At 39.8% G+C, this 27,301-nt stretch overlaps 3 protein-coding genes and 1 long non-coding RNA gene across 16 annotated transcripts in view; 3 read left to right on the forward strand and 1 right to left on the reverse strand.

Annotated features, from left to right (window-relative positions):
• The window catches only part of LOC127520384 (V-type proton ATPase subunit B, brain isoform-like), a 39,810-nt gene extending 32,596 nt beyond the window's left edge, over positions 1-7,214 (forward strand). Inside the window, exon 16 of the transcript XR_007932097.1 lies at positions 6,977-7,214. The gene's annotated coding sequence lies outside the window, so the exon portion shown is untranslated. The remainder of the gene's footprint in view (positions 1-6,976) is intronic.
• Positions 1-12,753, reverse strand: part of LOC127520392 (uncharacterized) — an 18,358-nt gene extending 5,605 nt beyond the window's left edge. For 2 of the 3 annotated variants that reach the window (XR_007932099.1, XR_007932098.1), the window contains exons 1-3: positions 12,610-12,753; positions 12,208-12,411; positions 11,206-11,409 (exon numbers count right to left, since the gene is read on the reverse strand). This is a non-coding gene — a long non-coding RNA (uncharacterized LOC127520392). Of the gene's footprint in view, positions 1-11,205; positions 11,410-11,811; positions 12,010-12,207; positions 12,412-12,609 lie in introns of all 3 variants that reach the window. The other variant, XR_007932100.1, reaches the window with a different exon arrangement.
• The window catches only part of LOC127520375 (uncharacterized), a 19,746-nt gene extending 5,854 nt beyond the window's left edge, over positions 1-13,892 (forward strand). For 9 of the 11 annotated variants that reach the window (XM_051908370.1, XM_051908369.1, XM_051908368.1 and 6 more), the window contains 5 exons: positions 10,959-11,093; positions 11,292-11,699; positions 11,898-12,158; positions 12,363-12,497; positions 12,894-13,892. In XM_051908370.1, the coding sequence (XP_051764330.1) occupies positions 10,959-11,093; positions 11,292-11,699; positions 11,898-12,158; positions 12,363-12,497; positions 12,894-13,822 (1,868 nt within the window). In that variant the 3' untranslated portion in view covers positions 13,823-13,892. Of the gene's footprint in view, positions 1-8,946; positions 9,061-9,142; positions 9,196-9,296; positions 11,094-11,291; positions 11,700-11,897; positions 12,294-12,362; positions 12,498-12,893 lie in introns of those variants that run through there. The other 2 variants (XM_051908373.1, XM_051908374.1) reach the window with 2 other exon arrangements.
• LOC127520389 (V-type proton ATPase subunit B) lies at positions 173-6,944 on the forward strand. Its single transcript, XM_051908419.1, has 9 exons — positions 173-340; positions 3,606-3,707; positions 3,791-3,888; positions 4,212-4,335; positions 4,447-4,597; positions 4,684-4,766; positions 4,867-4,971; positions 5,616-5,745; positions 6,572-6,944. The coding sequence occupies exons 1-9, from the start codon at positions 188-190 to the stop codon at positions 6,706-6,708; spliced, it is 1,083 nt and encodes a 360-aa protein (XP_051764379.1). The 5' UTR covers positions 173-187; the 3' UTR covers positions 6,709-6,944.
• Positions 13,893-27,301: the final 13,409 nt, after the last annotated feature.

Below are 27,301 nucleotides of genomic sequence, written 5' to 3' on the forward strand. Positions count from 1 at the left end.
ACAGGTCATGTGTTCAACGGATCAGGAATGCCAATTGATCGAGGGCCTGCAGTGCTGTCGGAGGACTACTTAGATATCATGGGTACGTTTCAGTGAGGCTTTGTGATGCGCCACATAAGCTGTTATGCTCAAAAATTGTCATCACTGGCTTTTTTGAGTATTGATATATGTACCATCCAATTCCCTCATGCTTCTTGCAGGTCAGCCGATTAATCCTCAGTGCCGTATTTATCCTGAGGAGATGATCCAGACCGGCATCTCTGCCATTGATGGCATGAACAGTATTGCCAGAGGTCAAAAAATTCCCATTTTCTCTGCGGCTGGTCTACCCCACAATGAGGTGAGGCCGCTGTCAGTTCATCTTCTTTGGGGTGATTCTTAAAAGAAATTAATTTTTATACAGCAAGGATGCATTAAATATATTAAAGTGACAGTAAATACATTTATAATGTTACAAGAGATTTTCATTTCAAATAAATGCTCTTTTTTAACTTTCTATTTATCAAACAATCCTGAAAAAAAAATTGATATTTTGTCTCTTAAACACTGCACTCTTGCACACATCTTAACACATTTTTACATTTAATCATTTAGCAGACACTTTTATCCAAAGCGACTTACAAATGAGGAGAACAATAGAAGAAATCAAACCAACAATAAGGAAACAATATGCAAATGCTGTGACTAGTCCCAGTTAGTCTAGCACAGTATACATTACAAGGTTGTTGTTTTTTTTTTTTATAGATGTATAGAATAGTAAGTGTTAGTATTAATGGGTCAAGTGTTGACGAAAAAGATGCGTATTCAGCAGTATCTTGAAAATGGCTAAAGACTCAGCAGCTCGGGTTGAAATAGGCAGGTGATTCCACCAGCTTGGAACAGTCAAGGTAAAGGCCAGTGAAAGTGATTGTGTGCCTCTTTTTGTGCCACAAGGTGCCATTCACTTGCAGAACACAAACTTCTGGAGGGCATGTAGTCTGAAGTAGTGAGTTTGGGTATAGGGGTGCAGAGCCAGTGGTAGTTCTGTAGGCAAACATCAGTACCACTTTTTAAAACAAAGTTAACGTTACAGTACTGGCGATGTTTCAGATGGAATGGCAAGTGTAAACGCATGAATCGGATATGAATCACAATTGAAAGAACGTGTAAACGGACGGTCAAAAAAATCGGATATAGGCAACAAATCAGAATTGGGCATCAAGACCTGCAGTGTAAACGAGGCCTTACATATGTGGTCTTAAATCTGATATAGGTCAGATGTTTTGCAATGCAACCTCACTGCACTCTAGAGCAACATTCGTCACAATTCTGCGCTCATGGGAGTCACTTTAAAGATTTTACATACTCGAAGATATCAAGACAGTTGTGAAAGGTAGTCAGTGGAAGGGCAGTGATGTGTCGGAACTTGCAAGTACTACAGTGATAGTGCGATATACAAGCAAAACATGAGGCCCCGTATCATAAATGTTTAAAAAAACTGCTCTCTTTTTTCGTATCCTCATCTTTGTTTTTTTATATTGTCTGCGCATAAATTCGCTGGCTTCCGTGGCAGATCACACTAGGGCAGTCGTGGCCTAATGATTAGAGAGTCGGACTTGTAAGCCAAAGGTTGCAGGTTTGAGTCTCAGTACCGGCAGGAATTGTCGGTGGGGGGAGTGAATGTACAGCACTATCTTCCACCATCAATACCATGACAGGTGAGACCCTTGAGCAAGGCACCAAACCCCCAACTGCTTCCCGGGCGCTGCAGCAAAAATTGGCTGCCCACTGCTCTGGGTGTGTGTTCACGGCGTGTGTGTTTGTTCACTGCTCAATGCTGTGCGTGTGCACTGGAATGGGATAAAATTCCGAATATGGGACACCATATTTGGCTTGAAAAAATACAGTAAATGCGTAATTAATTACCTTTATGTTCTCCGTGTTTACTTTTGTATTACAGCATGCTGCGTGATGTCTTTTTATCGTTCTTTTGTGCATGCGGGTCAGTTCAGGACCATTATCTGTTCACACTGGAACACACTGAACAGCTATACAAAAAAATCAGATCTGAGCAATAAATCGCAATTGAGCACTACGGCTCACAGTGTGAATGTAGTTTTAGTATATACTGATGAAAGCAGATTGGGGGAGGAAGTGTGGATGAGACCTAAGCGTATAGGCAGGAAGGTGAGAGTAAGCATAGGTTATGCCAGAATGTGATCTGTGGAGGAGTGCATGTTGTGTCATGAGCCAGGTTGAGGTTAAGAGTGAAGAGGAAATTATCTGAGGTGTGCCGTGGAGTAACCAAGGTATGATCAGTAGAGCGTGTAAATTGTAGCATCTGGACCAATCAGACAACACAAATTATTTGTTAATTATAACAAATAATCCATAATATCCCTCACCCTACAAGCAAACCATTTTCTGAACCACCCCCAAACTGCTGAATTTCAAACAATGCTATAACTTCTTGCTTTCCTGGATTCTGCTTGAGCTCTCTTTCCCTTGGTAAACTGTATGCATGTATGTGTATGTTAGAGTAGTTTAAAGGGTTAGTTCACCCAAAAATAAAAATGTCATTTATTACTCACCCTCATGGCGTTCCACACCTGTAAGACCTTCGTTAATCTTCGGAACACAAATTAAGATATTTTTGTTGAAATCAGTGAGGCCTCCATAGCCAGCAATGACATTTCCTCTCTCAAGATCCATTAATTTACTAAAAACATATTTAAATCCGTTCATGTGAATACAGTGGTTCAATATTAATATTATAAAGTGATGAGAATATTTTGTGTGCCAAAAAAAACAAAATAACGACTTATACAGTGATGGCCGATTTCAAAACACTGCTTCATGAAGCTTCGGAGCGTTATGAATCAGCGTGTCGAACCAGCGGTTCAGAGCGCCAAAGTCACATGATTTCAGCAGTTTGGCGGTTTGACATGCGATCCGAATCATGATTCGATACGCTGATTCATAATGCTCCGAAGCTTCCTGAAGCAGTGTTTTGAAATCGGCCATCACTACATAAGTCTTTATTTTGTTTTTTTTGCCGCACCAAAAATATTCTCGTTGCTTTATAATATTAATATTGAACCACTGTACTCACATGAACTGATTTAGGAGTGTTAGTAGGGATTTGAAAGAACATAGTGAAGTGAAGACAGTTCACAAAAAACCAAAAGATGAGAACAAGCTGTATAAAAGAGGAAGGAAAGAAAAAAGCAATACTCAAGTGCCTTGTCGGTGTCCTTGCTCGGTGGACTCGCGCAGGTAGACTTGCTGGTCTTTACATTCTTTGGTCTTCAGACGATGATGTCTTCCCACGAGAGCTGCCTCGGTATACTAACCAATTGTATAGCTGTCTGAAAAGTCATTATTGAATTCAGCTGACCACGCCTTAGTATTTAACAGAACCACTCAACACGGCACGAGAACAAATGCAACCTTTTTACCACATTAAAACACAGTAAACAAAACAATGTTTTCTAACAATGTGCTAAAATCAAATGATAAAAGAAACAATGCCTATTTTAATCTAAGTACATAAGTCTAATGCAGTTAACAATTGAACCTTTTATCCTTTTTTTTTTTTTTTGCTCACTGTAATGTGTGTTTTTTAGATTGCTGCACAGATCTGTCGTCAGGCGGGATTGGTGAAGAAATCCAAAGATGTGATGGATTACAGTGAGGATAACTTTGCCATTGTGTTTGCTGCCATGGGGGTGAGGAGCACTTCTGATTTTGCAATCTAAATATATGCATCCATACCAGTGTGATATCTTCATGACATTAGTTGTATCTTTAGGTCAACATGGAGACTGCAAGATTTTTTAAGTCCGATTTTGAAGAGAACGGGTCCATGGACAACGTGTGCCTATTTTTAAATTTGGCCAATGATCCCACGTCAGTATTCTTTCAAATATTCTTGAAAGTAAAGGGATAGTTCACCCAAACATGAAATTCTGTCATAATTTACTCACCCTCATGTCGTTCTAAACTTGTATGTAGCCTTTTAAGCTTCAAAAGATACACACAAGCACCATAAAAACATCCAAAAAAACTTGTTAGAACAAAACTAAATGAATTAAAGAAGAGTTAAAAGTAGAATCTTTCAAAAATGTCATGCAGGTTTGGAACAATGTGAATGTGAGTACATGATAAGACTTTATTTTTATATAAAGATTTTGGTGCAACTTGGACCAAAAAGTTTGATTTACCTGTTGCAGGATTGAACGCATCATCACCCCTCGGCTTGCACTTACCTCAGCTGAGTTTCTGGCTTATCAGTGTGAGAAGCACGTGCTGGTCATATTGACTGACATGAGCTCTTATGCTGAGGCTTTACGAGAGGTACGATATAATGTGTGAATTTATACTGACTTGATTAGTCAGTATAAATTCTGGATTAAGGCTAAACTTGCTACTCTTTGCTATACATTAAACTCTATCATTGTCTTGAAGGTCTCTGCTGCTAGAGAAGAGGTTCCTGGTCGACGTGGTTTCCCAGGTTACATGTACACCGATCTGGCTACGATATATGAGAGGGCCGGACGCGTGGAGGGACGCAATGGCTCCATCACTCAAATCCCAATCCTCACTATGCCCAACGATGGTTAGCAAACATCTACCTACTCATCTTTTAATCCTTATATCATCATTGGCTTACTACTTTAATGGTTTGCTTACTATTATCTGCAGATATTACCCATCCTATTCCGGATTTAACTGGCTACATCACTGAGGGTCAAATTTATGTGGACAGACAGCTTCATAACAGACAGGCAAGTGATGGAAACAAGCTTACACTTTGAACATTAGTTGTATACTTAATCAATAAATCTCATGTGCTGTTTTATACCAACTATTGATATTTCTATGCAGATCTATCCTCCTATCAACGTACTACCTTCTTTGTCTCGATTGATGAAATCAGCCATTGGCGAGGGAATGACACGCAAAGACCACTCAGATGTTTCTAATCAGCTGGTAAATATGGATGAACATACATTACCATTCAGAAGTTTGGGGTTTGTAATATTTTTTTTTTTTTTTTTTTTTTAAATAAGTCTCTCATGCTCAACAGGACTGCATTTATTTGATCAAAAATCAAAATACAGTAAAAATTGTGAATTATTATTTACATTTAAAATGCCTGCTTTCTATTTTAATATTATACAATGTAATTTATTCATGTGATGCAAAGCTGAATTTTCTGTATCATTACTCACGTGATCCTTTTGAAATCATTCAAACATGCTGATTTGCTGAATGTTGAATGTTTCTGAATTATCAATGTTAAAAACACTGATATAGAAATATTTTGTGAAAAAAGTCTTGAATTTTTATTTTTAATTTTACTTTTGATCAATTCAATGCATCTTTGCTGAATGAAAGTAGTAATTTCTTTCAAAAAATTAAATAAACATACTATCCCCAATCATTTGAACGGTAATGTAAATTGTAAAGAAATTAAAGGCATTGGGTTTCTTTCACAAATAACTGTGTGTGTGTTTTTTTTTTTTTTTTTTTTTTTTTTTTTTTTTTAATGCATATATTTATTTATCTGATGTTTTGAGTTCATTGTCTATGGACATTTGATTTGTCTGTGACAAAGCTTCTCCTTTTTGCAGTATGCTTGCTATGCTATCGGGAAAGATGTGCAAGCAATGAAGGCTGTAGTTGGGGAAGAAGCACTGACATCAGATGACTTGTTGTACTTGGAGTTCTTACAGAAATTTGAGAAGAACTTTATTTCCCAGGGTAAGTAACAACAGAAGGGCACCTGTGGAATGATGTTAAAATCTTGTCTTAAAGGGATAGTTCACCCAAAAATAAAAATTCTGTCATTATTTACTCACCCTAAGGTTGTTCTAAACCTGTTTGAGTTTCTTTGTTCTGTTGAACACAAAAGAAGATATTTTGAAGAATGTTGATAACCAAACAGTTTCTGGTCCCCATTGACCCATAGTATTTTTTTCATACTATATAAGTCATTTGGAGCTATTTAGTTACCATATGATGACAGAATTTTTATTTCTGGGTGCACTATTTCTTTATGGCCCTTTCAAATTAAACACTTAACACTCAAAAATACCATAAGAAATGCCTGCATTTACTATATTTATTACTTTCTAATAAATCTGATTCTTTTTTTTTTCTTTTTTGCTTATTGGCACCTCAAGATGTGCTGATATGTGTAACTGCAGTGGTTGCAGACACATGACCAAATGATTATAACTTGTCAATGGTTTTTCAGCATTGTATAAAGAAACAAAAACTTTGGTTTGTTGTCAGGCATGTTCACCCAAGTGAGAATAGCTCTTTAGGAATGCATAGTTTGCATTTAAAATCCTTTTTTCAAGTTTGGTGAGAAAGGACAGTTAGAAAGAATAAAAAGAAAGAAAAAATAAATAACTGCACTGGAAAAAAATAACTGCACTGTTTACTGTAAATAAAAAATCTTATTGTTTTTTTTTTTTTTTTTTTTTTTTTGTTATTTTAAATGAAATGTAATATGATTCCATGAATGACAATGGGCTGCACTATATATAGAGTCAGAATAAGCCTAACATGTTTTGTATCACAGGTGCATATGAGAATCGAACTGTGTTCGAGACATTGGACATTGGCTGGCAGCTCTTAAGAATCTTCCCCAAAGAGATGCTGAAAAGGATTCCTCAGAGCACTTTGGCTGAGTTTTATCCTCGAGACTCCAAGCATTAGTCTTACTTCTTTCTTTGTTCATTCACTTTGTCTCTCAAGCACCTGTGAATCTGTCTTCTACACTTCTAGATGTTACTCAATCTCTGCTCAAATCCAGTACCCTAAGTCTACACTGATGGATTTCAAAGTTGTTTTTCATTGCTGTTCTTGCGATTTATTTATTATGTAAGTGTTGCTAAATAGTAAAGCAAATATTATATGAATATCGTTGCTACACTGCAGTGTGGATGTTGTGTGTGTGTGTGTGTGTGTGTGTGTGTGTGTGTAGATCTGTGTCAAACAGTGTTCTGACCAAGTGGTATATAATGTAAAGGCCAACTTTTCTTTTAGCCCGCAAAACTTTAGAACAACTGACAAAGCTACTAGTATGCATCACAAAACAGCCTGTTTCTTTATTTCAAAAGTGCCAAGATTAATGTTTAATGGCCTAATGTATTCTATGAATATGTCATCATTATAATGAATTCTCTATCTGTCTACCTACCTTACCAACCACCCACCTACCTACCTTAACCACCCACCCACCCCTACCTACCTACCTACCTACCTACCTTCCAGTATAAAAGGAAGCTGTATGTTCATAGAATGCATTAAAAAGGAATAGATAAGCACAGTGGCCCTATCAAATCAAAGAAGCAAATAAAACACTGAGCAAGATTTTTTTTTCATGCTTTGTTGTACTGTTACTTTATGTTTTGTATAAAAATGTGTAATGTATAGTTAGGTAAGCAATGTATTTATTCTAATTCATTTTGGTGTATATATATATATATATATATATATATATATATATATACACACATACTGCAGTACAGTGCGTGATATCAAGTGAATAAATAATGAAGTAATTGTTATCCTAATGCATGAACAATATATTGGAAATATGTATGTGACCAGTTTCTCCATTAAATAAATCTTGATGTGGTGTGAATTAATGATCATGATTAAAGTAATCAAATATAATAGTGCAGCAATGCAAATTCTGATGGACTGATGTTAATTTTGGTGCTGATGTAAGTTGCACAACAGGGTACTAGGGACTTTACAAAACATAAGGTGGTTCTTATTAATTGTGCATACACGTTTTGTAAGATGTATGGTCAAAATTAGTTGTTTTGCTTAACCATGTTCATGTGATTTGCTAAGTCAGACAATAATAAAAGGGACAGTCTCCACCCAAATTACCATAAACTGAGCTTTGATTTCTGCATGTGCCTGATCCTAAAACATATCTGCCCTGTATATCAGTAATTGTCTCTCTGCAAAGTCTGCATTACATTATGGCAATTTCACAAAACATTTCAGAAAGGTCATCCTGAAATGATCAGGCACATTTTGGCCCGGTTTCACAGACAGGGCTTAGCCTAAGCCTTTGTTCAGTTAGGGCATTTAAGTATCTTTTATAAACATGCCCTAGAAAAAAAAACATTACTGGTGTGCATCTTGAGACAAAACAACGGCACTGACATATTTTAAGATATGTCAGTGTAAGTTGTTTTCAGTTAAAGCAGCTCAAACATGCATTTTAGTCTGGGACTAGCTTAAGCCTTGTCTGTGAAACCACTGCGATTTTGGCCACGATTTGGTCGTCTGAGACAAATTTTGAGAATCCTAAAAGATTCCTGTAATCCCAGGCTAAAATCTGTAGTCTTTGATAGCTAGTTTGACATATTCACCGACAGCCGATTAATGACTGTTGCGATCAGATTTTTCCTCAGACGAAATTCTGGCAGTGCCAGAAGATTTGGCGCACAGTCCTTCAGTGTGACTTCTCCTACAACAAACGTCAAATTGTCTTTGCTTTTCAAGACACGCCGTGATCAAAATTAACGCTAGAGATGTCTTTGTTAGCCACTCCGGACGAGTTTTCATGTGCGCGTCCGTTTTTAACGCGTCTTGACTATTGTACAGTCTGACATAAATGACAGCTGAGATCCCACAGTGTGACGTGAGGATCATGTTCATACAGTCTGACAAGCAACAATCATAAAGGACTGTTATAAATCGCAGAATGTGCACCCGACTTAAGGTGAATGAGAATATCCTATGTAGACATTACACAGTGAAAGTCTGGATTAATTATCTGCTTTAAAATGTTTAAACAGCAGACGGTATCAGAGCCTTCATAAAACAATCATCAATTATCTTTTAACACCCAATTAGTTTCCCAGGTGAAAGATGTTTCATGTAATTAGTTATTTACTCTAATTGGACTGATGAAGGCCTATAAAATACACTTATCTCCAGCTACATGTATGCTTGGATTTTTATCTTCTGTGTGGTGATTTGAATGTTTGGGTTTTGGAGTATTCAGGGGTCTTTTTTGTTTGCCATGGATCAAGGGTGGAAAAGGTGAGTTTATTCTTTCAAGCTGTGTTTGTGAATGATTCTGTAAATACTAAACTTGCTTTTTATTTTTACTTTTTGCTTGTAGGTTACCCTTGTTGGTAGTCTTTCTGTTTTTGAGTAGTGCTTATGGATTTAAAGGTAATTTCTTTCTCCTTGTCTTGGGGTTTTTTTGTTTGTTTTTTTTTTTTTTTAAATTATGAGGTCCGTCTACAAAGCTTTTTATTTTGTCTAATTCACAGGTGGAGCTTATTCAAATGCCCACCAGCGGTGGGGTCAACCTTCTGACAATACTTTCTCACCTCATGCAGTCCAGTCATCTGTTTCAGAGGTCCCTGTGACTGGGACTTTGCCTGAAGAAGTGGGCTCAAGTTTATTCACTAACAGACCCCTGAAAAGGTTTAACTTGCTCCAGTTTGTAAAAGGTCATGATTCCAGCCACCATGAATCGATGTCCTATGCCCAAACTGCTCCAAGCAGCTCAGTTTTTGCTTCCTTGCCTCTACCCTTAAGTGAAAAGCAAGCAGGCAGTTTGACATTGCTCCAGGGCTCTGGAACAACCATTACAGATACTGCTAGTGTTTCTACACAAAGCACTTCTGGCCAGTCCACCAGCGATCAGAGCTTCCCTAGTTTGTACATGTCCAGCTCCCAGGAAACCTCTGGTGTTGAATCTGCGGAAGCCGCTTTGCCTGTGTTCTCTCAGGAGAGTATCTCCTACAGCAGTTCATCTGCTCCAGGTGCCACTTACACTTCTCAAGGTAGCCCAGTGCCACTTTCAGAAGGCTCTAGTCAAGCCATCTCACCTCAGGATGAAAGCAGTTACAGTCGTTTGTTTCAGTCTCAAGGTGCCTCTAGTCACTATACCCCAGACTCCTATACCAAGCTCAGTTCTTCATCTGTTTCTAGTCAGTCTACCAGTGATCAGAGTCCCCCCAGTCTGTATAGTTCTAGCTCTCAGGATAGTTCTGGCAGTTTGTTGGAAGCTTCTGGCTCTTTCTTTCAAGGGGAAATGGTAGGGCTTAGCTCGTCTGACTTGTCTCCTGAATCTCAAACCTCTGGTCAGCTTCTGCCCTCATCATTGGAGGTCTCTAGCCAGTTTACTAATGGTCAGGGCTCTCCCAGCTTGTTTATAGGTAGCTCTAAAAGCAGTTCTGATTCCCAGTCAACTGGTCCTGCTTCACTTCTAGATACTCAGGGTAGCCTTTCTCAAAGCATTTTGTCTACCCAGACTCAGGGCTCCACTTCTCAGGGCAGTGCTGGGCCTGAATTGTCTGGAAGTTCTGGGCAATTTATCCCCACACAAGTAGAAGGTGGCAGTTATAGTGTGTCCCAATTGTTTAACTCTAGTCCGTATGCCCCAGGATCCCTGATGTATGGGAAGTTTGGCCCCTTGCCTATAAGGGTTTCTAGCCAGTCCACAAGCACCCAAAGCAGTCCTGGCACTCCATTAACTTCCAGTCGTTTCCCTGTGCAGGGAGGTAGTAGCTCTACTTCTAGCTTATATCTGAAGCCTCAGGGCACTCTGGGTCTGTATGCCCCTGCGTCATCTACCAAATATGTGAGTGTTCCCATGCCACAACGTGCTGTTTATAGCCAGGCAACAAGTGGCTCGGGGGCTCTGTTTGGGACCTCTATTGGTTTAGCCTCACAAGGAATGAGTAGCACTTACAGTGGTTCTGTACAGCCTCAAGGTACCACAAGTCAATTTGCCCCTGGGTCTCCATCCTTCTCTAGTTCACAGAAGCAGTTTACCTCTAGCTATGGCACCCAGTCAAGGTCCTCTCTGCCACTCACCCTGCAGGGAAGTGCCACTTACGGTGGATCACTCCAGGCTCAAGGTACCACAGGTCAGTTTGCCCCTGGGTCTCCATCTCCAAGTGTATCCCTATCCTCACCCCAAGGTGCTGCCAGTCAGTCTGCCGCAGTCCTGAGTTCACGGAAGCAGTTTACCTCTAGCTATGGCACCCAGTCAGGGTCCTCTCTGCCACTTGCCCTGCAGGGAAGCCCCACTTATGGTGGATCACTCCAGCCTCAAGGTACTGCAAGTCCGCTTGCCCCTGGGTCTCCATCTCCAAGTGTATTCCTATCCTCACCCCAAGGTGCTGCCAGTCAGTCTGCCACAGTCCTGAGTTCGCAGAAGCAGTTTACCTCTAGCTCTGGCACCCAGTCAGGGTCCTCTCTGCCACTCACCCTGCAGGGAAGCACCACTTATGGTGGATCACTCCAGCCTCAAGGTACTGCAAGTCAGTTTGCCCCTGGGTCTCCATCCTCCTATCCAAGTGTATCACTATCCTCACCCCAAGGTGCTGCCAGCCAGTCTGCCACAGTCCTGAGTTCACGGAAGCAGTTTACCTCTAGCTATGGCACCCAGACTGGGTCCTCTCTGCCACTTGCCCTGCAGGGAAGCCCCACTTATGGTGGATCACTCCAGCCTCAAGGTACTGCAAGTCAGCTTGCCCCTGGGTCTCCATCCTCCTATCCAAGTGTATCACTATCCTCACCCCAAGGTGCTGCCAGCCAGTCTGCCACAGTCCTGAGTTCACGGAAGCAGTTTACCTCTAGCTATGGCACCCAGACTGGGTCCTCTCTGCCACTCACCCTGCAGGGAGGTGCTGCTTATGGTGGATCACTCCAGCCTCAAGGTACTGCAAGTCAGTTTGTCCCTGGGTCTCCATCTTCAGGTGTATCACTATCGTCAGCCCAAGGTGCTGCTAGTCAGCCTGCCACAGTCCCGAGTTCGCGGAAGCAGTTTACCTCTAGCTATGGCACCCAGTCAGGGTCCTCTCTGCCACTCACCCTGCAGGGAAGCACCACTTATGGTGGATCACTCCAGCCTCAAGGTACTGCAAGTCAGTTTGCCCCTGGGTCTCCATCTCCAAGTGTATCCCTATCCTCACCCCAAGGTGCTGCCAGCCAGTCTGCCACAGTCCTGAGTTCACGGAAGCAGTTTACCTCTAGCTATGGCACCCAGACTGGGTCCTCTCTGCCACTCACCCTGCAGGGAGGTGCTGCTTATGGTGGATCACTCCAGCCTCAAGGTACCACAGGTCAGTTTGCCCCTGGGTCTCCATCTCCAAGTGTATCCCTATCCTCACCCCAAGGTGCTGCCAGTCAGTCTGCTGCAGTCCTGAGTTCACGGAAGCAGTTTACCTCTAGCTATGGCACCCAGACTGGGTCCTCTCTGCCACTCACCCTGCAGGGAGGTGCTGCTTATGGTGGATCACTCCAGCCTCAAGGTACCGCAAGTCAGTTTGCCCCTGGGTCTCCATCCTCCTATCCAAGTGTACCACTATCCTCACCCCAAGGTGCTGCCAGCCAGTCTGCCACAGTCCTGAGTTCACGGAAGCAGTTTACCTCTAGCTATGGCACCCAGTCAGGGTCCTCTCTGCCACTTGCCCTGCAGGGAAGCCCCACTTATGGTGGATCACTCCAGCCTCAAGGTACTGCAAGTCAGCTTGCCCCTGGGTCTCTATCTCCAAGTGTATTCCTATCCTCACCCCAAGGTGCTGCCAGTCAGTCTGCCACAGTCCTGAGTTCACAGAAGCAGTTTACCTCTAGCTATGGCACCCAGACTGGGTCCTCTCTGCCACTCACCCTGCAGGGAGGTGCTGCTTATGGTGGATCACTCCAGTCTCAAGGTACCGCAAGTCAGTTTGTCCCTGGGTCTCCATCTTCAGGTGTATCACTATCGTCAGCCCAAGGTGCTGCTAGTCAGCCTGCCACAGTCCCGAGTTCGCGGAAGCAGTTTACCTCTAGCTCTGGCACCCAGTCAGGGTCCTCTCTGCCACTCACCCTGCAGGGAGGTGCTGCTTATGGTGGGTCACTCCAGCCTCAAGGTACCACAAGTCAGTTTGCCCCTGGGTCTCCATCCTCTTTTCAAAGTGTATCATTGTCCTCACCCCAAGGTGTTGCCAGCCAGCCCAGCCAAGCATTTCAAAGCTATTCTGTGTCCCAAAGCCAGAAGTCTCAAAGATGGCAGCCTTCACAAGGTATTCAGACCTCAGGTGCAGCTGTATCACAGGGAATTGATCTATCTCAAAGCTCTCCAATGCAGAGTAGGTTCTCTTCCCTGTCATCTGCAGGAGGCCCATCTTCAAAAGATTCTGGACTGTATGTTTCTGCACAGGGTGGTGGCACCAGTTATGGTGGCTTTTCTCTCAATTCTCAAAGCCCTTTGAAGTACAACCCTGGGTCCCATGCATATGCCAAGTTTGGTTCCTCACCCCTAGCTGTTTCTAGCCAGTCTACCAGTGATCAGCACTCAAATGGCTTGTATAGCTCAGGCTCTCTGCAAACCCAGGGTCTCCTTGGTGTAGTTGAAGGACCCTCATCTCAAGCTCCTTTTGACTCCCCAAGCAGTAACCAAATTGAGCGTTTTGTGATGTTGCAACGGCCCACAGGTTCCAACCTAGCTCCATCTCTAGGCCTGAGTGCCCAAGCATCTTCTGTTAGCATGCTCTCTGGTGTTCCGCAAACTGCGCAGGCTCTACGTGAATCTGGGTCAGATGTCCAGTTAAACAACCAAGTGAGCAGCAATTCACAGGCCAATGCATATACTTCCTTGCAAAAGTTCTCCAGCAACTATGGTGCACAGAGTCTTAAGCCTTCAGAGCTCTTGCGTTATGAGCCAGGTGTTTATGGCCAAGGAACATCCAGTGCTTCTGAGCTCTTGAGTAGCTATGGTTCCACGTACAACCTGAATGCTCCTGCTTCTATACCATCCCGCAGTTCTCTCTCAAGCCGCTACTACTCTGTCAAGGGCTAAGGGGCTCTAGAAACCTGCTACAATGTGAAGTGTTGTCTTCTAGAATTTAAAAATAAATGTTTGAAACAAAGCAGTCTTTTGTGTGTGGGTTTATTTTGATCATTTTAAGTGTACCAAAGGGGTTAAGTTAGTTGCTAGGTTTTAATGACATTTTTGTAGGCATTGACCATTCAACTAAAATTTGGGGAAGATTCAAAAGCTGTTATATAGTTCAAGCTTGTATGCAGTTTTGGAGCTTCTAAACTTCTAGAAAGTTGGTGTAAAAATATTTACAATCCATACAAGTGTATATGGCTGATCATTAATATTTTACCAGTAAGATCTGTACCTGCATCAAATTTCTTGATGGGTGCATTTTTTTTTTTTTTTTTTTCTCTCCCCATCAAAGCTTATAGCCTTATATAAATATAGCCTACATTAACCAACTACTGATGCTATCTGTGTTGCATCCCTTGAGACTTTTAGTAAAAAAAAAAATGCTCTGTCAGAACTTTCAGGGAGGATTATTATTTATTTATTTTTTTTTGTATTATCCAAAAGGGTGATGTCATTACATGAGTTTAGCACTCCATAATGTTTAATTCATATTTGACACCGGAGGGTGCCCTTGCACAGAAAGTCCACAAGTGAGACCCATAGAAGAATTAAACCTTTACCGTTCCAGGAAATCCCTATTATGGACATCGCTTTAGATATAGCTATATATTTATTATGCAATGCTAATTGACATAGTATTCTATACAGTGATAAAGGCTATCAATAACAATTGCTGTCTCAATTGTTGTATGCAATGGTGTGATTCATTGGCTAAAAAAGAAAGCAAAATAAACAAAGAGATGAATTTGATAACATTGTTTTTCTTTTCAAGGTTTCTACTTTCTATAGATATCACGATATATCGTTACCGTGAATTCTTTTGGCCATGATAACCGTGGTGTGAAAAATCTAATATCGTGACAGCCCTATTTCAAATAAAGAATTGAATACATGGTTGAGTAACTTAGAACTGGAAAAAGTTTATTGGGCAATATTTTTTAGGATCAAGTGAAGGTACTGGATTTCTGTATTGTGTCACTGTTATTCGTAATGCATCAATGTAGTGTCAGCTACATTTTTGAACCAGTGTTTAAAGACTTTTCACTTGACTACTTGTATTGTTTCATAAAGTTAGTGAATAGGTTATCTATAATTTGTCTGTTGTTTTATATAATTTTAGAGATTTTACACCAGTAAATGTTTTATTTCTACTTCAAGTATATGTGTGTCTCTTTCAAAAAGTAATGATGACAGACCACTTTACTAAGATGTTCATTATTGTTATTGGATCTTGCATCCATATAAGCCAAAGCAAACATCAACTAATCTGTTTGAAAAGTTCTGGATTACATTGATGTTTTTGATGCAATGTTACCTGGAGCAGTTCCCTAAGTATGCTGAGATTGTCCATCTGACTCTCCCTGATGGCACCAAGAGGAGTGGACAAGTGCTGGAGGTCACAGGCTCCAAAGCTGTGGTTCAGGTTAGGGAATAAGAGCTTCTGAAATACGTTTTCTTTTTTCCCCATTTTGTAATCTGATCAGTAGCCTTTCTCATTATTTCATTTTTAGGTGTTTGAGGGAACATCTGGTATTGATGCCGAAAAAATGTGAGTGAATTTACACTGGACATTTTGAGTACACCAGTGTCCAAGGATATGCTGGGTAATAATAAAGAGACATACTGAAGCCATGTGATGTTTTTTTTATTATGCACATTTGGTAAAACTAGAAGTCCTTTACAGGTCATGTGTTCAACGGATCAGGAATGCCAATTGATCGAGGGCCTGCAGTGCTGTCGGAGGACTACTTAGATATCATGGGTACGTTTCAGTGAGGCTTTGTGATGCGCCACATAAGCTGTTATGCTCAAAAATTGTCATCACTGGCTTTTTTGAGTATTGATATGTGTACCATCCAATTCCCTCCTGCCCCCTGCAGGTCAGCCGATAAAATCCTCAGTGTCGTATTTATCCTGAGGAAATGATCGACTATTTTATCTGCGGCCAGTTTACACCACTATAGCTGCGTTTCCATTACACTTCAAATTGCACAAATTGAAATTGCGAATTGAAAATACGCCCAATGGAAACGTCAATTCCGCAAAAACGTAAAAAAGTTTTTATGCTTGCATGAGGTGCAATGCAAACTGCAATGGAAACATTTACGGGTCACCTGGTGTATGTAAAAGTCTATCATTCTTTAAAGATGGTGAGGAATGTTTGGACAGAAGACTATACAGAGAGTTCTTTATTAAACTCATAAAGACAAAATAATTATGGGAATACTGGATTGTAAACAAAGAAATGCCACAATTTATCAAGACCTCTAAGGAGAAACACCCAGAAACACCTCATATGTGGACGCTTCCAAGTATAAGGGGCTTTCCTTGCCATTAATGCTTGGATAACACACCTACGTCTCCTTTGATTTGAAATAATGGCTAGTGCAGTGGCTGTGATATACTTAATATACTGTGATATACTTTTTTAATTTATCTAATAATCCAGGAAAAAATGGATCAAGGGTTTCATGAAAATATGAATTAAATTTATGAATTAAATTTAAAATGCCTGTTTTTTATTTTAATATATTATGAAGTGTAATTTATTCCTCTGAAGCAAAGCTGAATTTTCAGCATCATTATTCCAGTCTTCAGTGTCACATGGTCCTTCAGAAATCATTCTAATATGCTGATTTGCTACTCAAGAAACTATTATCAATGTTGAAAACAGTTTTTCCAGGATCCTTTGATGAATAGAACGTTCAAAAGAACAATATTTATTTGAAACAGAAATATTTTGTGGAAAAAAAAGTCTGAAAGTAACTATTGTTAAATCCGCCAGCTGGAGTGCCCATGATCTCCACCAGAGAACACTCCTCCCATCTCCTTTGCTTTCCCATCATGAACTACATTTCCCATAACCCATTTCCTTGGCTCATTATGGTCTGATTAATTCTACCTGTGTGTGATTAACTTGTTTGTGTTTGCCTTTATAAGCTCTGTGTTTTCACTCACTCATTGCAAAGTCTTGTTAATGTCTCACTGCATTTCTGAGCTCTACTTCTGGTTTCTGTGTCATGGTCTTGATCTTCTGCCCTTGTCTTGGACTCTGTTGCTATCTGGATTGTTTGCCCTGTGGTTTTGACCTTCTGCCTGTTGTTTGGATTATGATTGTGGATTTTCCTTATTAAAGCTGTGTTTGGATCTTCAACCAGTATTTCAGAGCAGTTTGTGACATTAATGTATCACTGCTTAATAAAAGTATAAATTTATTTAAAAAAAATAAACTTACTATCCCCAAACATTTTAACGGTAGTGTAAATTGTAAAGAAACAGAAAGCACTGGGTTTCTTCCACAAATAACTCTGTGTGTTTTTCCCATGCAAATATTTATTTTATTTATCTGATGTTTTGAGTTCATTGTGTATGGACATTTGATTTGTCTGTGACAAAGCTTCTTCTCTTTTGCGGTATGCTTGCTATGCTATTGGTAAAGATGCACAAGCAATGAAGGCTGTGGTTGGGGAAGAAGCACTGACATCAGATGACCTTACAGAAATTTGAGAAGAACTTTATTTCCCAGGGTAAGTAACAACGGCAGGGCACCTGTGGAATGATGTAAAAATCTTGTCTTAAAGGGATAGTTCACCCAATAATACAAAATTCTGTCATTTACTCACCCTTAGGTTGTTCTAAATCTGTATGAGTTTCTTTGTTCTGTTGAACACAGAAGCTATTCTGAAAAATGTTGGTAACCACAAAGTTTCTGATCCCCATTGACTTTTTTTGATTTTCTATGGGGTTAAGGTCAGGTGAGTTTGCTGGCCAATTAAGAACAGGGATACCATGGTCCTTAAACCAGGTACTGGTAGCTTTGGCACTGTGTGCAGGTGCCAAGTCCTGTTGGAAAATGAAATCTGCATCTCCATAAAGTTGGTCAGCAGCAGGAAGCATGAAGTGCTCTAAAACTTCCTGGTATATGGCTGCGTTGACCTTGGACCTCAGAAAACACAGTGGACCAACACCAGCAGATGACATGGCACCCCAAACCATCACTGACTGTGGAAACTTTACACTGGACCTCAAGCAACGTGGATTGTGTGCCTCTCCTCTCTTCCTCCAGACTCTGGGACCCTGATTTCTAAAGGAAATGCAAAATTTACTTTCATCAGAGAACATAACTTTGGACCACTCAGCAGCAGTCCAGTCCTTTTTGTCTTTAGCCCAGGCGAGACGCTTCTGACGCGGTCTGTTGTTCAAGAGTGGCTTGACACAAGGAATGCGACAGCTGAAACCCATGTCTTGCATACGTCTGTGCGTAGTGGTTCTTGAAGCACTGACTCCAGCTGCAGTCCACTCTTTGTGACTCTCCCCCACATTTTTGAATGGGTTTTTGTTTCACAATCCTCTCCAGGGTGCGGTCATCCCTACTGCTTGTACACTTTTTTCTACCACATCTTTTCCTTCCCTTCGCCTCTCTATTAATGTGCTTGGACACAGAGCTCTGTGAACAGCCAGCCTCTTTTGCAATGACCTTTTGTGTCTTGCCCTCCTTGTGCAAGGTGTCAATGGTCGTCTTTTGGACAACTGTCAAGTCAGCAGTCTTCTGTGTAGCCTATAGAACTAGACTGAGAGACCATTTAAAGGCCTTTGCAGCTGTTTTGAGTTAATTAGCTGATTAGAGTGTGGCACCAGGTGTCTTCAATATTGAACCTTTTCACAATATTCTAATTTTCTGAGATACTGAATTTGGAATTTTCTTTAGTTGTCAGTTATAATCATCAAAATTAAAAGAAATAAACATTTGAAATATATCAGTCTGTGTGTAATGAATGAATATAATATACGAGTTTCACTTTTTGAATGGAATTAGTGAAATAAATCAACTTTTTGATGATATTCTAATTATATGACCAGCACCTGTAAATAAAACATTCACTGTTTTTGTTGTTGTTGTTTTTTATCAAATGTAATATGATTCCGTGAATGGCAATGGGCTGTACTATGAGCCTAACATGTTTTGTATCACAGGTGCATATGAGAATTGAACATTGGCCCTATCAAAAATCCAAACAGATTTTTTTTTAATGCTTTGCCGTACTCTGTTATTTTGTTTTGTATGAAAATGTGAAATTTATAGTTGAGTAAGCGATGTATTTGTAGTGATGTATCATGAAGACTATATTGGAAATATATATGTGACCACTTTCTTTATTAAATAAATCTTGATGTGGTGTAAATTAATGATCATGATTAAAGTAATCAAATATAATAGTACAGCAATGCACGTCCTGATGGACTGATGTTAATTTCGGTGCTGATGTCATTTGCACAACAGGGTGATAGGGACTTTACAAAACATAAGGTGGTTCTTATTAATTGTGCATACAAGTTTCGTAAGACGTATGGTAAAAAATTGTAGTTTTGCTTAACCATGTTCATGTAATTTGCTAAGTCAGACAATATAAAAAAATGTACAGGATTGTTTTTGGTCTCCATCCAAATTACCATAAACTTAGCTTTGTTCTTTTGCATGTGCCTGATCCTAAAACATATCTGCCCTATATATCAGTAATTGTCTCTGCAAAGTCTGCATTACATTATGGCAATTACACAAAACAATTCAGAAAGGTCATCCTGAAATGGTCAGGCACATTTTGTGTAAGGTGTATGAGAATATCCTATGTAGACATTACACAGTGAAAGTCTGGATTAATTATCTGATTTAAAATGTTTAGACAGCAGAGGGTAACAGAGCCTTTTATCTTTTAATTATCTTTTAACACCCAATTAGTTTCCCAGGTGAAAGATGTTTCATGTAATAAGTTATTTGGACAGATGAAGGCCTATAAAATACAGTCTACAAAGCCTTCTATTTTGTCCAATTCACAGGTGGAGCTTATTCAAATGCCTGTCAGCTGTGGGGTCAACCTTCTGACAATACTTTCTCACCTTGCAGTCCAGTCTTCTGTGTCAGAGGTCCCTGTGACTGAGACTTTGCCTGAAGAAGTGGGCTCAAGTTTATTTGGGATATTGACGTGACATGGCGTTTTCACTGTCACATGACAAAAATGAATAGAATTGGTATTGTCATCGTTTTAAAATGCAGTAAATGGTTAAACACTTCTGTCTTGCACGGACCTGTTGTTATAAAAGCTGCTTTGTTTTTAGATTGTGTGTGGTGTTTGTTTTTTTGTTTTGTTTTTTTAAGCCAAATCTCAATTGTCCTATGGTGTGACTCTTAAGCATGGTTCAATAAATTACAACTTTTATAAATTAAAAAGCAAACCCTAAAATGTTAATAAATAGCATAAATTTACAATTGTCTATTTTATTAAATAGCATATATATATATATATATTTCTAAAGGTGTAAGATCTTGATACATTTTGTCACTGAAAACTATGTCCTCCGGTGTGACATCATATCATGTTATTAAATTGGACAATTCCACATACATCTTTAATTATTTGAAGGACCCCATTCAAGGTCATGTTACTGAAGCCCCTTGTGAAGCCCATGACATGTGGTTAGTTTTTGTCTCAGAATTGATCAAATATTTAACTTTTTTGGAACCACTATAAAAGTGTTAAGTTTTGTTGTCCTTTGGTGTGACACCCCTAAATTATATTTTTTTAATTAATGTATGTTAAAATACATAATCATGGAAAATTACGCAAATGTGTCTTGCTAACTGCTAATGACAGGTTAGCTATGAATAGCAAGGTCATTAACTGACTCAAAAGACTGAAACATGGTGTGACAGATAATGTCCACCGGTGTGACACCAGTACTGTACAAAGAAGTCACACAAGAGCACACTGTCTCTTAAAGAAGCATTTTAAATAAGATTTGTTCAACTCCTTTTTATTCTTTTTTTTTTTTTTTATATCATTTTCAGTGTTCTTCAGTGTTCAGTTTTATCATTTTCGCTGATTCATAACGCTCCGAATCTTCCTGAAGCAGTGTTTTGAAATCGGCCATCACTAAATAAGTCGTTTTTTTTTTTTTTTGGCATACCAAAAATATTCTCGTCGCTTTATAATATTATTATTGAACCACTGTACTCACATGAACTGATTTAAATATGTTTTTAGTACCTTTATGGATCTTGTGAGAGGAAATGTCATTGCTCCCTATGTAGGCCTCACGGAACCATCGGATTTAAACAAAAATATCTTAATTTGTGTTCCGAAGATCAACGAAGGTCTTACTGGTGTAAAACGGCACGAGGGTGAGTAATTAATGACAGAATTTTCATTTTTGGGTGAACTATCCCTTTAAGCAACATCACAGAAGAGAGCTGTTTTCCACGTTATTGAAAACATGAATGAAAATGTGACACTGACTGATATACAACAGATCAATAAATGTTGAAAAAGTTCAAATTAAGTCACTTACATTTTAGGAGCAATATTGACTGTTTTTCTTCTATTTCAGCAGCAAAAATATAGTTCCAAACAAAGATCACATCTGAACCATAGCATATCTCGCAGCAATATTCAGTGTTTCATTACCAATGATTCAGCATTTTGAACAAATCAGTTGAGTCAAAGATTCAATGGCCCATTCATGAACAACTGCCTCATTCGTTTGAAAGAATGACTCAGTGGCTGCGTTCGGAACTGCATACTTCCCTACTATATAGTAGGCAAAAAGCAATATGTCAGAATCCTTAGTATTCATAAAAGAGTAGGCAGAAATTACCTGGGTGATATTCTAATTCTCACAAGATTCGGATGTGCGTATACTTAAGTGCGTTCAAATATGCCTACTTACCTTCTATATAGTAGGAGAAAATAGTATGTGAAAGAAGTAGTACATCAGTATTCATAAAAGAGTAGGTGAGAAGTTCCTGGAGACCTTTATCACTCCACCTGCCCTTATTGCTGCTGTGGTATCTTCATCCTCAGTGAGCCCAGAGCCAGCGAGAGCATCTAGAAAAAGACCAAAAGACATTGAGGATGTGATTTTGGTCATGTTTGTTCTGCTGGTTTCTTTTCATACAATGGAGCCCAACTTTAATAAGCTTCAAAAGCATCATCAAATAATGTCACAAAGCTTCTGGAAGTCAGGCTCCATTGACTGATACTATATGAACAGAAACAGCAGGACAAACTAGACCAAAATACTACAGTACAAAAGTAATAAAGCTACAACAAAAAATAGCATGTAATTGTAAAAATATTAAATGAAATAGGCAAGAAACAGAATGCTGACATGAATTGTAAAACGTTTTAATCTGTTTAAATGTTTTACAGGTAGTCGTGCTGATGGAAAGCAGGCACACAAATGTTTGGAGCAGACACAGCAGCAGCCAGATTGTCCTGCACATCCTCTCCCACTCTTACTTCAAGGTTGTGGGGTTCAGGGGGGCTGACGACATGGTCTTCCTCATCCTCTGGATCAACAATGTCCCCATCGAGAAGATGGGGACATTTAGGGACATGATGGACAGCAAAGAAAGGTGGGCACAGTGGTCAGCTGCTTCATCAAAATACAGCTGTAGAATTGGCACAGCTGTGTTGAGATGACAGTAGGATGTGGGGTTCACCGCCTGTAAATACGCGATTGTTAGAACAATACGTTTGAATAAAGCTTTGCTTCATTTGTTGTTGACTTGCATATGTATTGTGATGGTTACTTTTATTCATTCTTTTACTCATTCGTGTTTCTTATTGTTGTCAGTAAATAAAATATAATTATTTTATTAATTCATGCATTAATTCATTACATGACTGTAAATTAAGATGTATACACCTTGGTTGCATTTGTCTAGTGTGTATTCATGCATAGCCATGTCATGACTTTAATGCATGACAAAACAAATTGCATTTTGCTTGTTTTACAAAAACATATTTTTCAGTAAAATCTTCAATTTTCAGTAAAAAAAAAGTAGTACTAGTTAATAGTTAAAGTTAAGTAGTAATACTTAAATTTTTAGAGTATAAAATCAACAGTCTTCTCCAAAGGCGAGATCTTCAAGCAGCTGCCCGATGTCTCCTTTGTGCAGACATTGCAAACGCTGAGGAAAACCGTACTAGGTAGGGTTGAGTTACTGATGCTATAGTGCACCTGTCGCTTATATCTTTTTTTTTTCATTTTTTTTTTTTTTATTGCAGAACTTATAATTACATACAATATCAGGGTAAATACCATGGTTGTATCTTTAACAATGAGCAATCATAATGATAAAAAATTAAAAATGTGGCCATGATGTCACCAACCCCATGGCAGATGTTATGGAGGATGGCACAGGCTGTTATGACCTGAAATGGTAAAATAATGAAAAAAAAAAAAAAATAAAATAATATATATATATATATATATATATATATATATATATATATATAGTGCTGTCAATCGATTAAAAAAATGAACTTGATTAATCACAAATTTTTTTGATTGACAGTTTTTATGCGTTTTTAATATATTTTAGAATGTCATAATTTCACAGTTAATCTCCAAATTAAAACAACATAAAGAAACAACATGAAGACAGTATATTTAAATACTTGTTTAATGGCATCTTTTTATGAATGAAGGCCAGTAACACTGATACTAATAGCCTACAGCTACTGATACTGATTAAACATGAACATTCAACATTACAGTTTAATTGAAAGCTATCATTTTTTTTTTTTTTTTTTACATTTATTAGGCTTCAAAAATATAACAGCTTTTAATTTAAGTGAACTTAGAACAATCCTCACATTAACCCATAATAAATGTCATATTTAACTGTGCCTTTCCTACCTGTCTAATATATAGGAAAAACACAGAAATTGAATAAAGTTTCCAAACAGTCTGCACTGCATAATTTATAGCCTAAATTAAATATAGATAATAATTATTAAAGCTACAAAAGTTCTTTAGTCAACAGCTTTTCATACCTAATCTTTAGTGATTAATTTTCTCTGTAACCTTTGTTCTTTTTATTATCTTCAATGACAGACGGCATTAGCGGTTGCTGTCACTTAAGAGCTGCCGCTGCTGCATGACGCAGATCTCAACAAGCAGAAGAGCATACAAGACATGCACAAACAAACCAAACTGACAATTAAACAGCAGTATAACTTACCTTTCATATAATAGTTATAATTAATCAAATACTTATGAAGGCGAACCATGGTTTTACTATAGTAAAAGTGTAGTAACTATGGTTAATTTTTGTAGGTACGAGCAGTATTGCTTGCGTTGGTGCTCTTTTATTCCAGTGTTTGAAATAGTTGAATGAATGTGATAACTGCCTTAACGATGTTAAATATTTAATTGATCTTAAAGAATAATGCAATGACAGCGCAACTATTTTGAATATTAGGATTTTTGGCATAAATGTGTGAATTACATACAAATGATTGTCAGTGGAAAAAATTAAATTATAATATAATGTTCATTCTGATCATTTTAAATGCGTCTCACACTGCAGCGTCGCGATCACTAGTACAGCGCTGACACCCTGTGGTGAAGGAATCACAGTTTATGTTGGATTAAAACTTAAAGTTCCGTTGAGTTTGGAAAGGTCTGTACGGTAATCATTAGAATATCTCTTCTCCTGTCTCTGAATATGTCTGGAATTTAAAATCATCCTGAGGACTCTCATTTTAAGAGGCGTTTCGTTAGCTATGTGATAACAGCGCATTGAAAATAGATATAACCGGAAACAACTGAGCCGTAATGTATCAAACCGGATGTGCGTCACAAGGCTCAGTGCAAGTAGTCCAGTCTCCATCATAACAAAATCTTTGCAGCACTGGGACCCTCAAATTTATTTTGCTGTATAGAGGTCTTGTCACAGTTCCCTCTGTTCCTGGACTCCATTTCCCATAATCCTTCGTGTTTCCACACCTGCACTCACTTCCTCGTCATCTCCCCATCAGCACTCATCACCTGCACCTGGACTTCATCTTCTACACATCCTTTATAATGGATTCACTCCCTGCACTCCCTTGTCTGTTCTAATGTTAGCTTATGTGTACTGGTTGTGTGTTTATCTTCTTCGTTATAATAAATACCCTTCTCTTGTGGATTTCCGTGAACGCCTCGTCTCTGCAACCACCACACGTGACAGGTCTACTCTGGAAAGAGAGAAGAAATATTTTTTAAATAAACAACAGCTTGATATTAGCTACCTATCTGCCTAAATCGGTTTCAACAAAGTCATTGGTGGAAGAAATTTGTAGATACTTCAATCAAAAAGTACTAATACCACACTGTAAAAATACTAGAAGGCATATGTTCAAAACCTTAGCTAAGTATATACTTAAAATATGAAAAGCATGTATTCTGCCAGTGTTTTAATTTAATTTAATTTATTTATTTTTTTGTAATATTACTGCTGCATTACTGTGTATGTTGCATTGTACTACTGCACATGTTTAAAGTTGGTTAATTTGAACTTAATCTTTTATTACTTCTGGGTAGTTTCATCTACAGCAATGTATCATAATAAGACCACATTTTTAGTGTTACATTTAACATAAGAAATAACGTCTCAGGTTAAGCATGTAACCATGGTTCCCTGAGAACAGGGAACAAGATGCTTCGTCGAAATGCTAGTGGAACGGCAATATTATGGCAATGCCTAGATAACGTCATTCACTTATTGTCTAAAGGGACTGTTTGCAGGCGGGCCCCGAGTCATGGCTGGAAGGCGCAGCGTCTTCCCTGTTCTCAGGGAACCATGGTTTACATGCGTAACCTGAGACATTCCCTTTTGAAAGGGAACTCGCGCTGCATCGAAACGCTAGGGGAACGATATACCCATGCCTGCTGAGGGGAGTGCATGCCAATGTATGGCAGTGACAACTGTCAAAATCAAGCTGTTTCAAATTAAATGCCCAACCCACTCTCCCTACGGGTCGCAACTGGGCTGTCAGTGACAGCACTCCCTACGGTCAAAGCCCAAGCTATAAGCATGATGCGTTAAGGCCTGCCAAGGGTGCTCCAAGGCTATAGGCTACAATTCGAAGGTGATCCAGGTGAGCCACACTAGCTACACGTAGTAACGTGCTGTCTCGGGGCCGGAAAAGGCCAACCACCTGACAGCAAGACCTTGCTGACCAATACCCAACTGCTGAGGACTCACATCAGGGAGGCCTACAGATCGAGTCATAACTGGCAGAGAAATACTCGTTGTTAGCCGCCACACACCCACTTATTGGGGGCTGGCTCTCAGGGAGGCCTGCTAAGGCCAGCTACCTGATAGCAAGTCTAGCAAGCCTACAACACTGGGGCTTGCCCACAGGGAGGCCTGATAATTCTCAGGGAGGCCTGCTGAAGCCAGCTACCTGATAGCAAGTCTAGCTAGCTGTCCAAGGCCTGCAATGCTGGGGATTGCTCACTAATTCTCAGAGAGGCCTGCTAAGGCCAACAACTGAGAACAAGCACTTGCTAGCTGCCAGGTACCCACACTACTGGGGACTCGCCCTCAGAGAGGCCTGCTAAGGCCTACTATCGGAAGCAAATCTGTGCACGTCTCCCAGAGAACCCATTACTGCTGGGGACTAACCTCCAGGGCAGCCCGCTAGGGCCAGCTGCCTGGTAGCCAGTTCTATGTGGCTAAATACAGCACCCACACTGTTGGGGCACGCCTTTAGAGAGGCCTGCTAAGGCCATCTATCTGATAGCAAATCGTTGCTAGCTTCCAAGTACCTAAATACTGGGGATTCATCCAAAGGGAGGCCTGCTAAGGCCATAGCCCAGGGCAAGTACTGTTGTTAAAAAATAACCCCACACTACTGGGGTCTTGCTCACAAAGAGGCCTGCTAAGGCCTACTTATCCATTAGTCAGTCATTGCTAGCTGTTAAAACCCCCAAAGCATTGGGGGCTCGCTAACAGGGAGGCCTACCAAGGCCAGCTACCTGACAGCAAGCCTCTGCTAGCTGTCACATACCCAAAGTGCTGGGGACTCGCACACAGAGAAGCCTGCTAAGGCCAGCTACTCGTGGCAATGCTCAGGCTACAAGGGAGCGTACTAAATGACCAGCCTGAAGTGAAGGTCAAAATACTGCTCGACCTGAGCCACGATGGTGCAGGGCAGATAAAAACAGAGCTATAAGCGAAGCACTTAGATAACACCTTGTTTTAACAAGGGAGTACTAGTACAGCAAGACCCTGAGAATGCTACAGGGTGGAGGCCTATCACAGAGACTCTATCATGACAGAAATTATATCTGCACTCAGCCCTAGGGGAATGGGGCCTTTCATTGAAAAAGCCAACCATAATCAACCCAACGCTTGAACGTCAGTTCAGCAGGCTTAAGGAAGAGCCTAGCTAGGGCCTAACAGTTAACAAGCATCTGAAATGCGGGGCCACAGCAAAAAGCATACTATTCACCAAGTGAAAGGGGCCTAAACTGCCCAGGAGACAACTGCACCGGGGAGGCCTATCCAGCAGCCTACGACCCTAGTTGCTACCTATTACACCAACCTGTATT

This window comes from Ctenopharyngodon idella, chromosome 10 (assembly GCF_019924925.1).
Source record: "Ctenopharyngodon idella isolate HZGC_01 chromosome 10, HZGC01, whole genome shotgun sequence".
NCBI classification, from domain to species: domain Eukaryota; kingdom Metazoa; phylum Chordata; class Actinopteri; order Cypriniformes; family Xenocyprididae; genus Ctenopharyngodon; species Ctenopharyngodon idella.

What these genes read in the sequence shown, in the direction of transcription:
- LOC127520389 (XM_051908419.1), top strand. Translation starts at nt 188, where the DNA reads ATGCTTCTTGCAGGTCAGCCGATTAATCCTCAGTGCCGTATTTATCCT. An exon ending in CCTCACTATGCCCAACGATG is followed by an intron (nt 4,598 to 4,683) that starts GTTAGCAAACAT and finishes TATTATCTGCAG; the next exon opens with ATATTACCCATCCTATTCCG. An exon ending in CAGATGTTTCTAATCAGCTG is followed by an intron (nt 4,972 to 5,615) that starts GTAAATATGGAT and finishes TCCTTTTTGCAG; the next exon opens with TATGCTTGCTATGCTATCGG.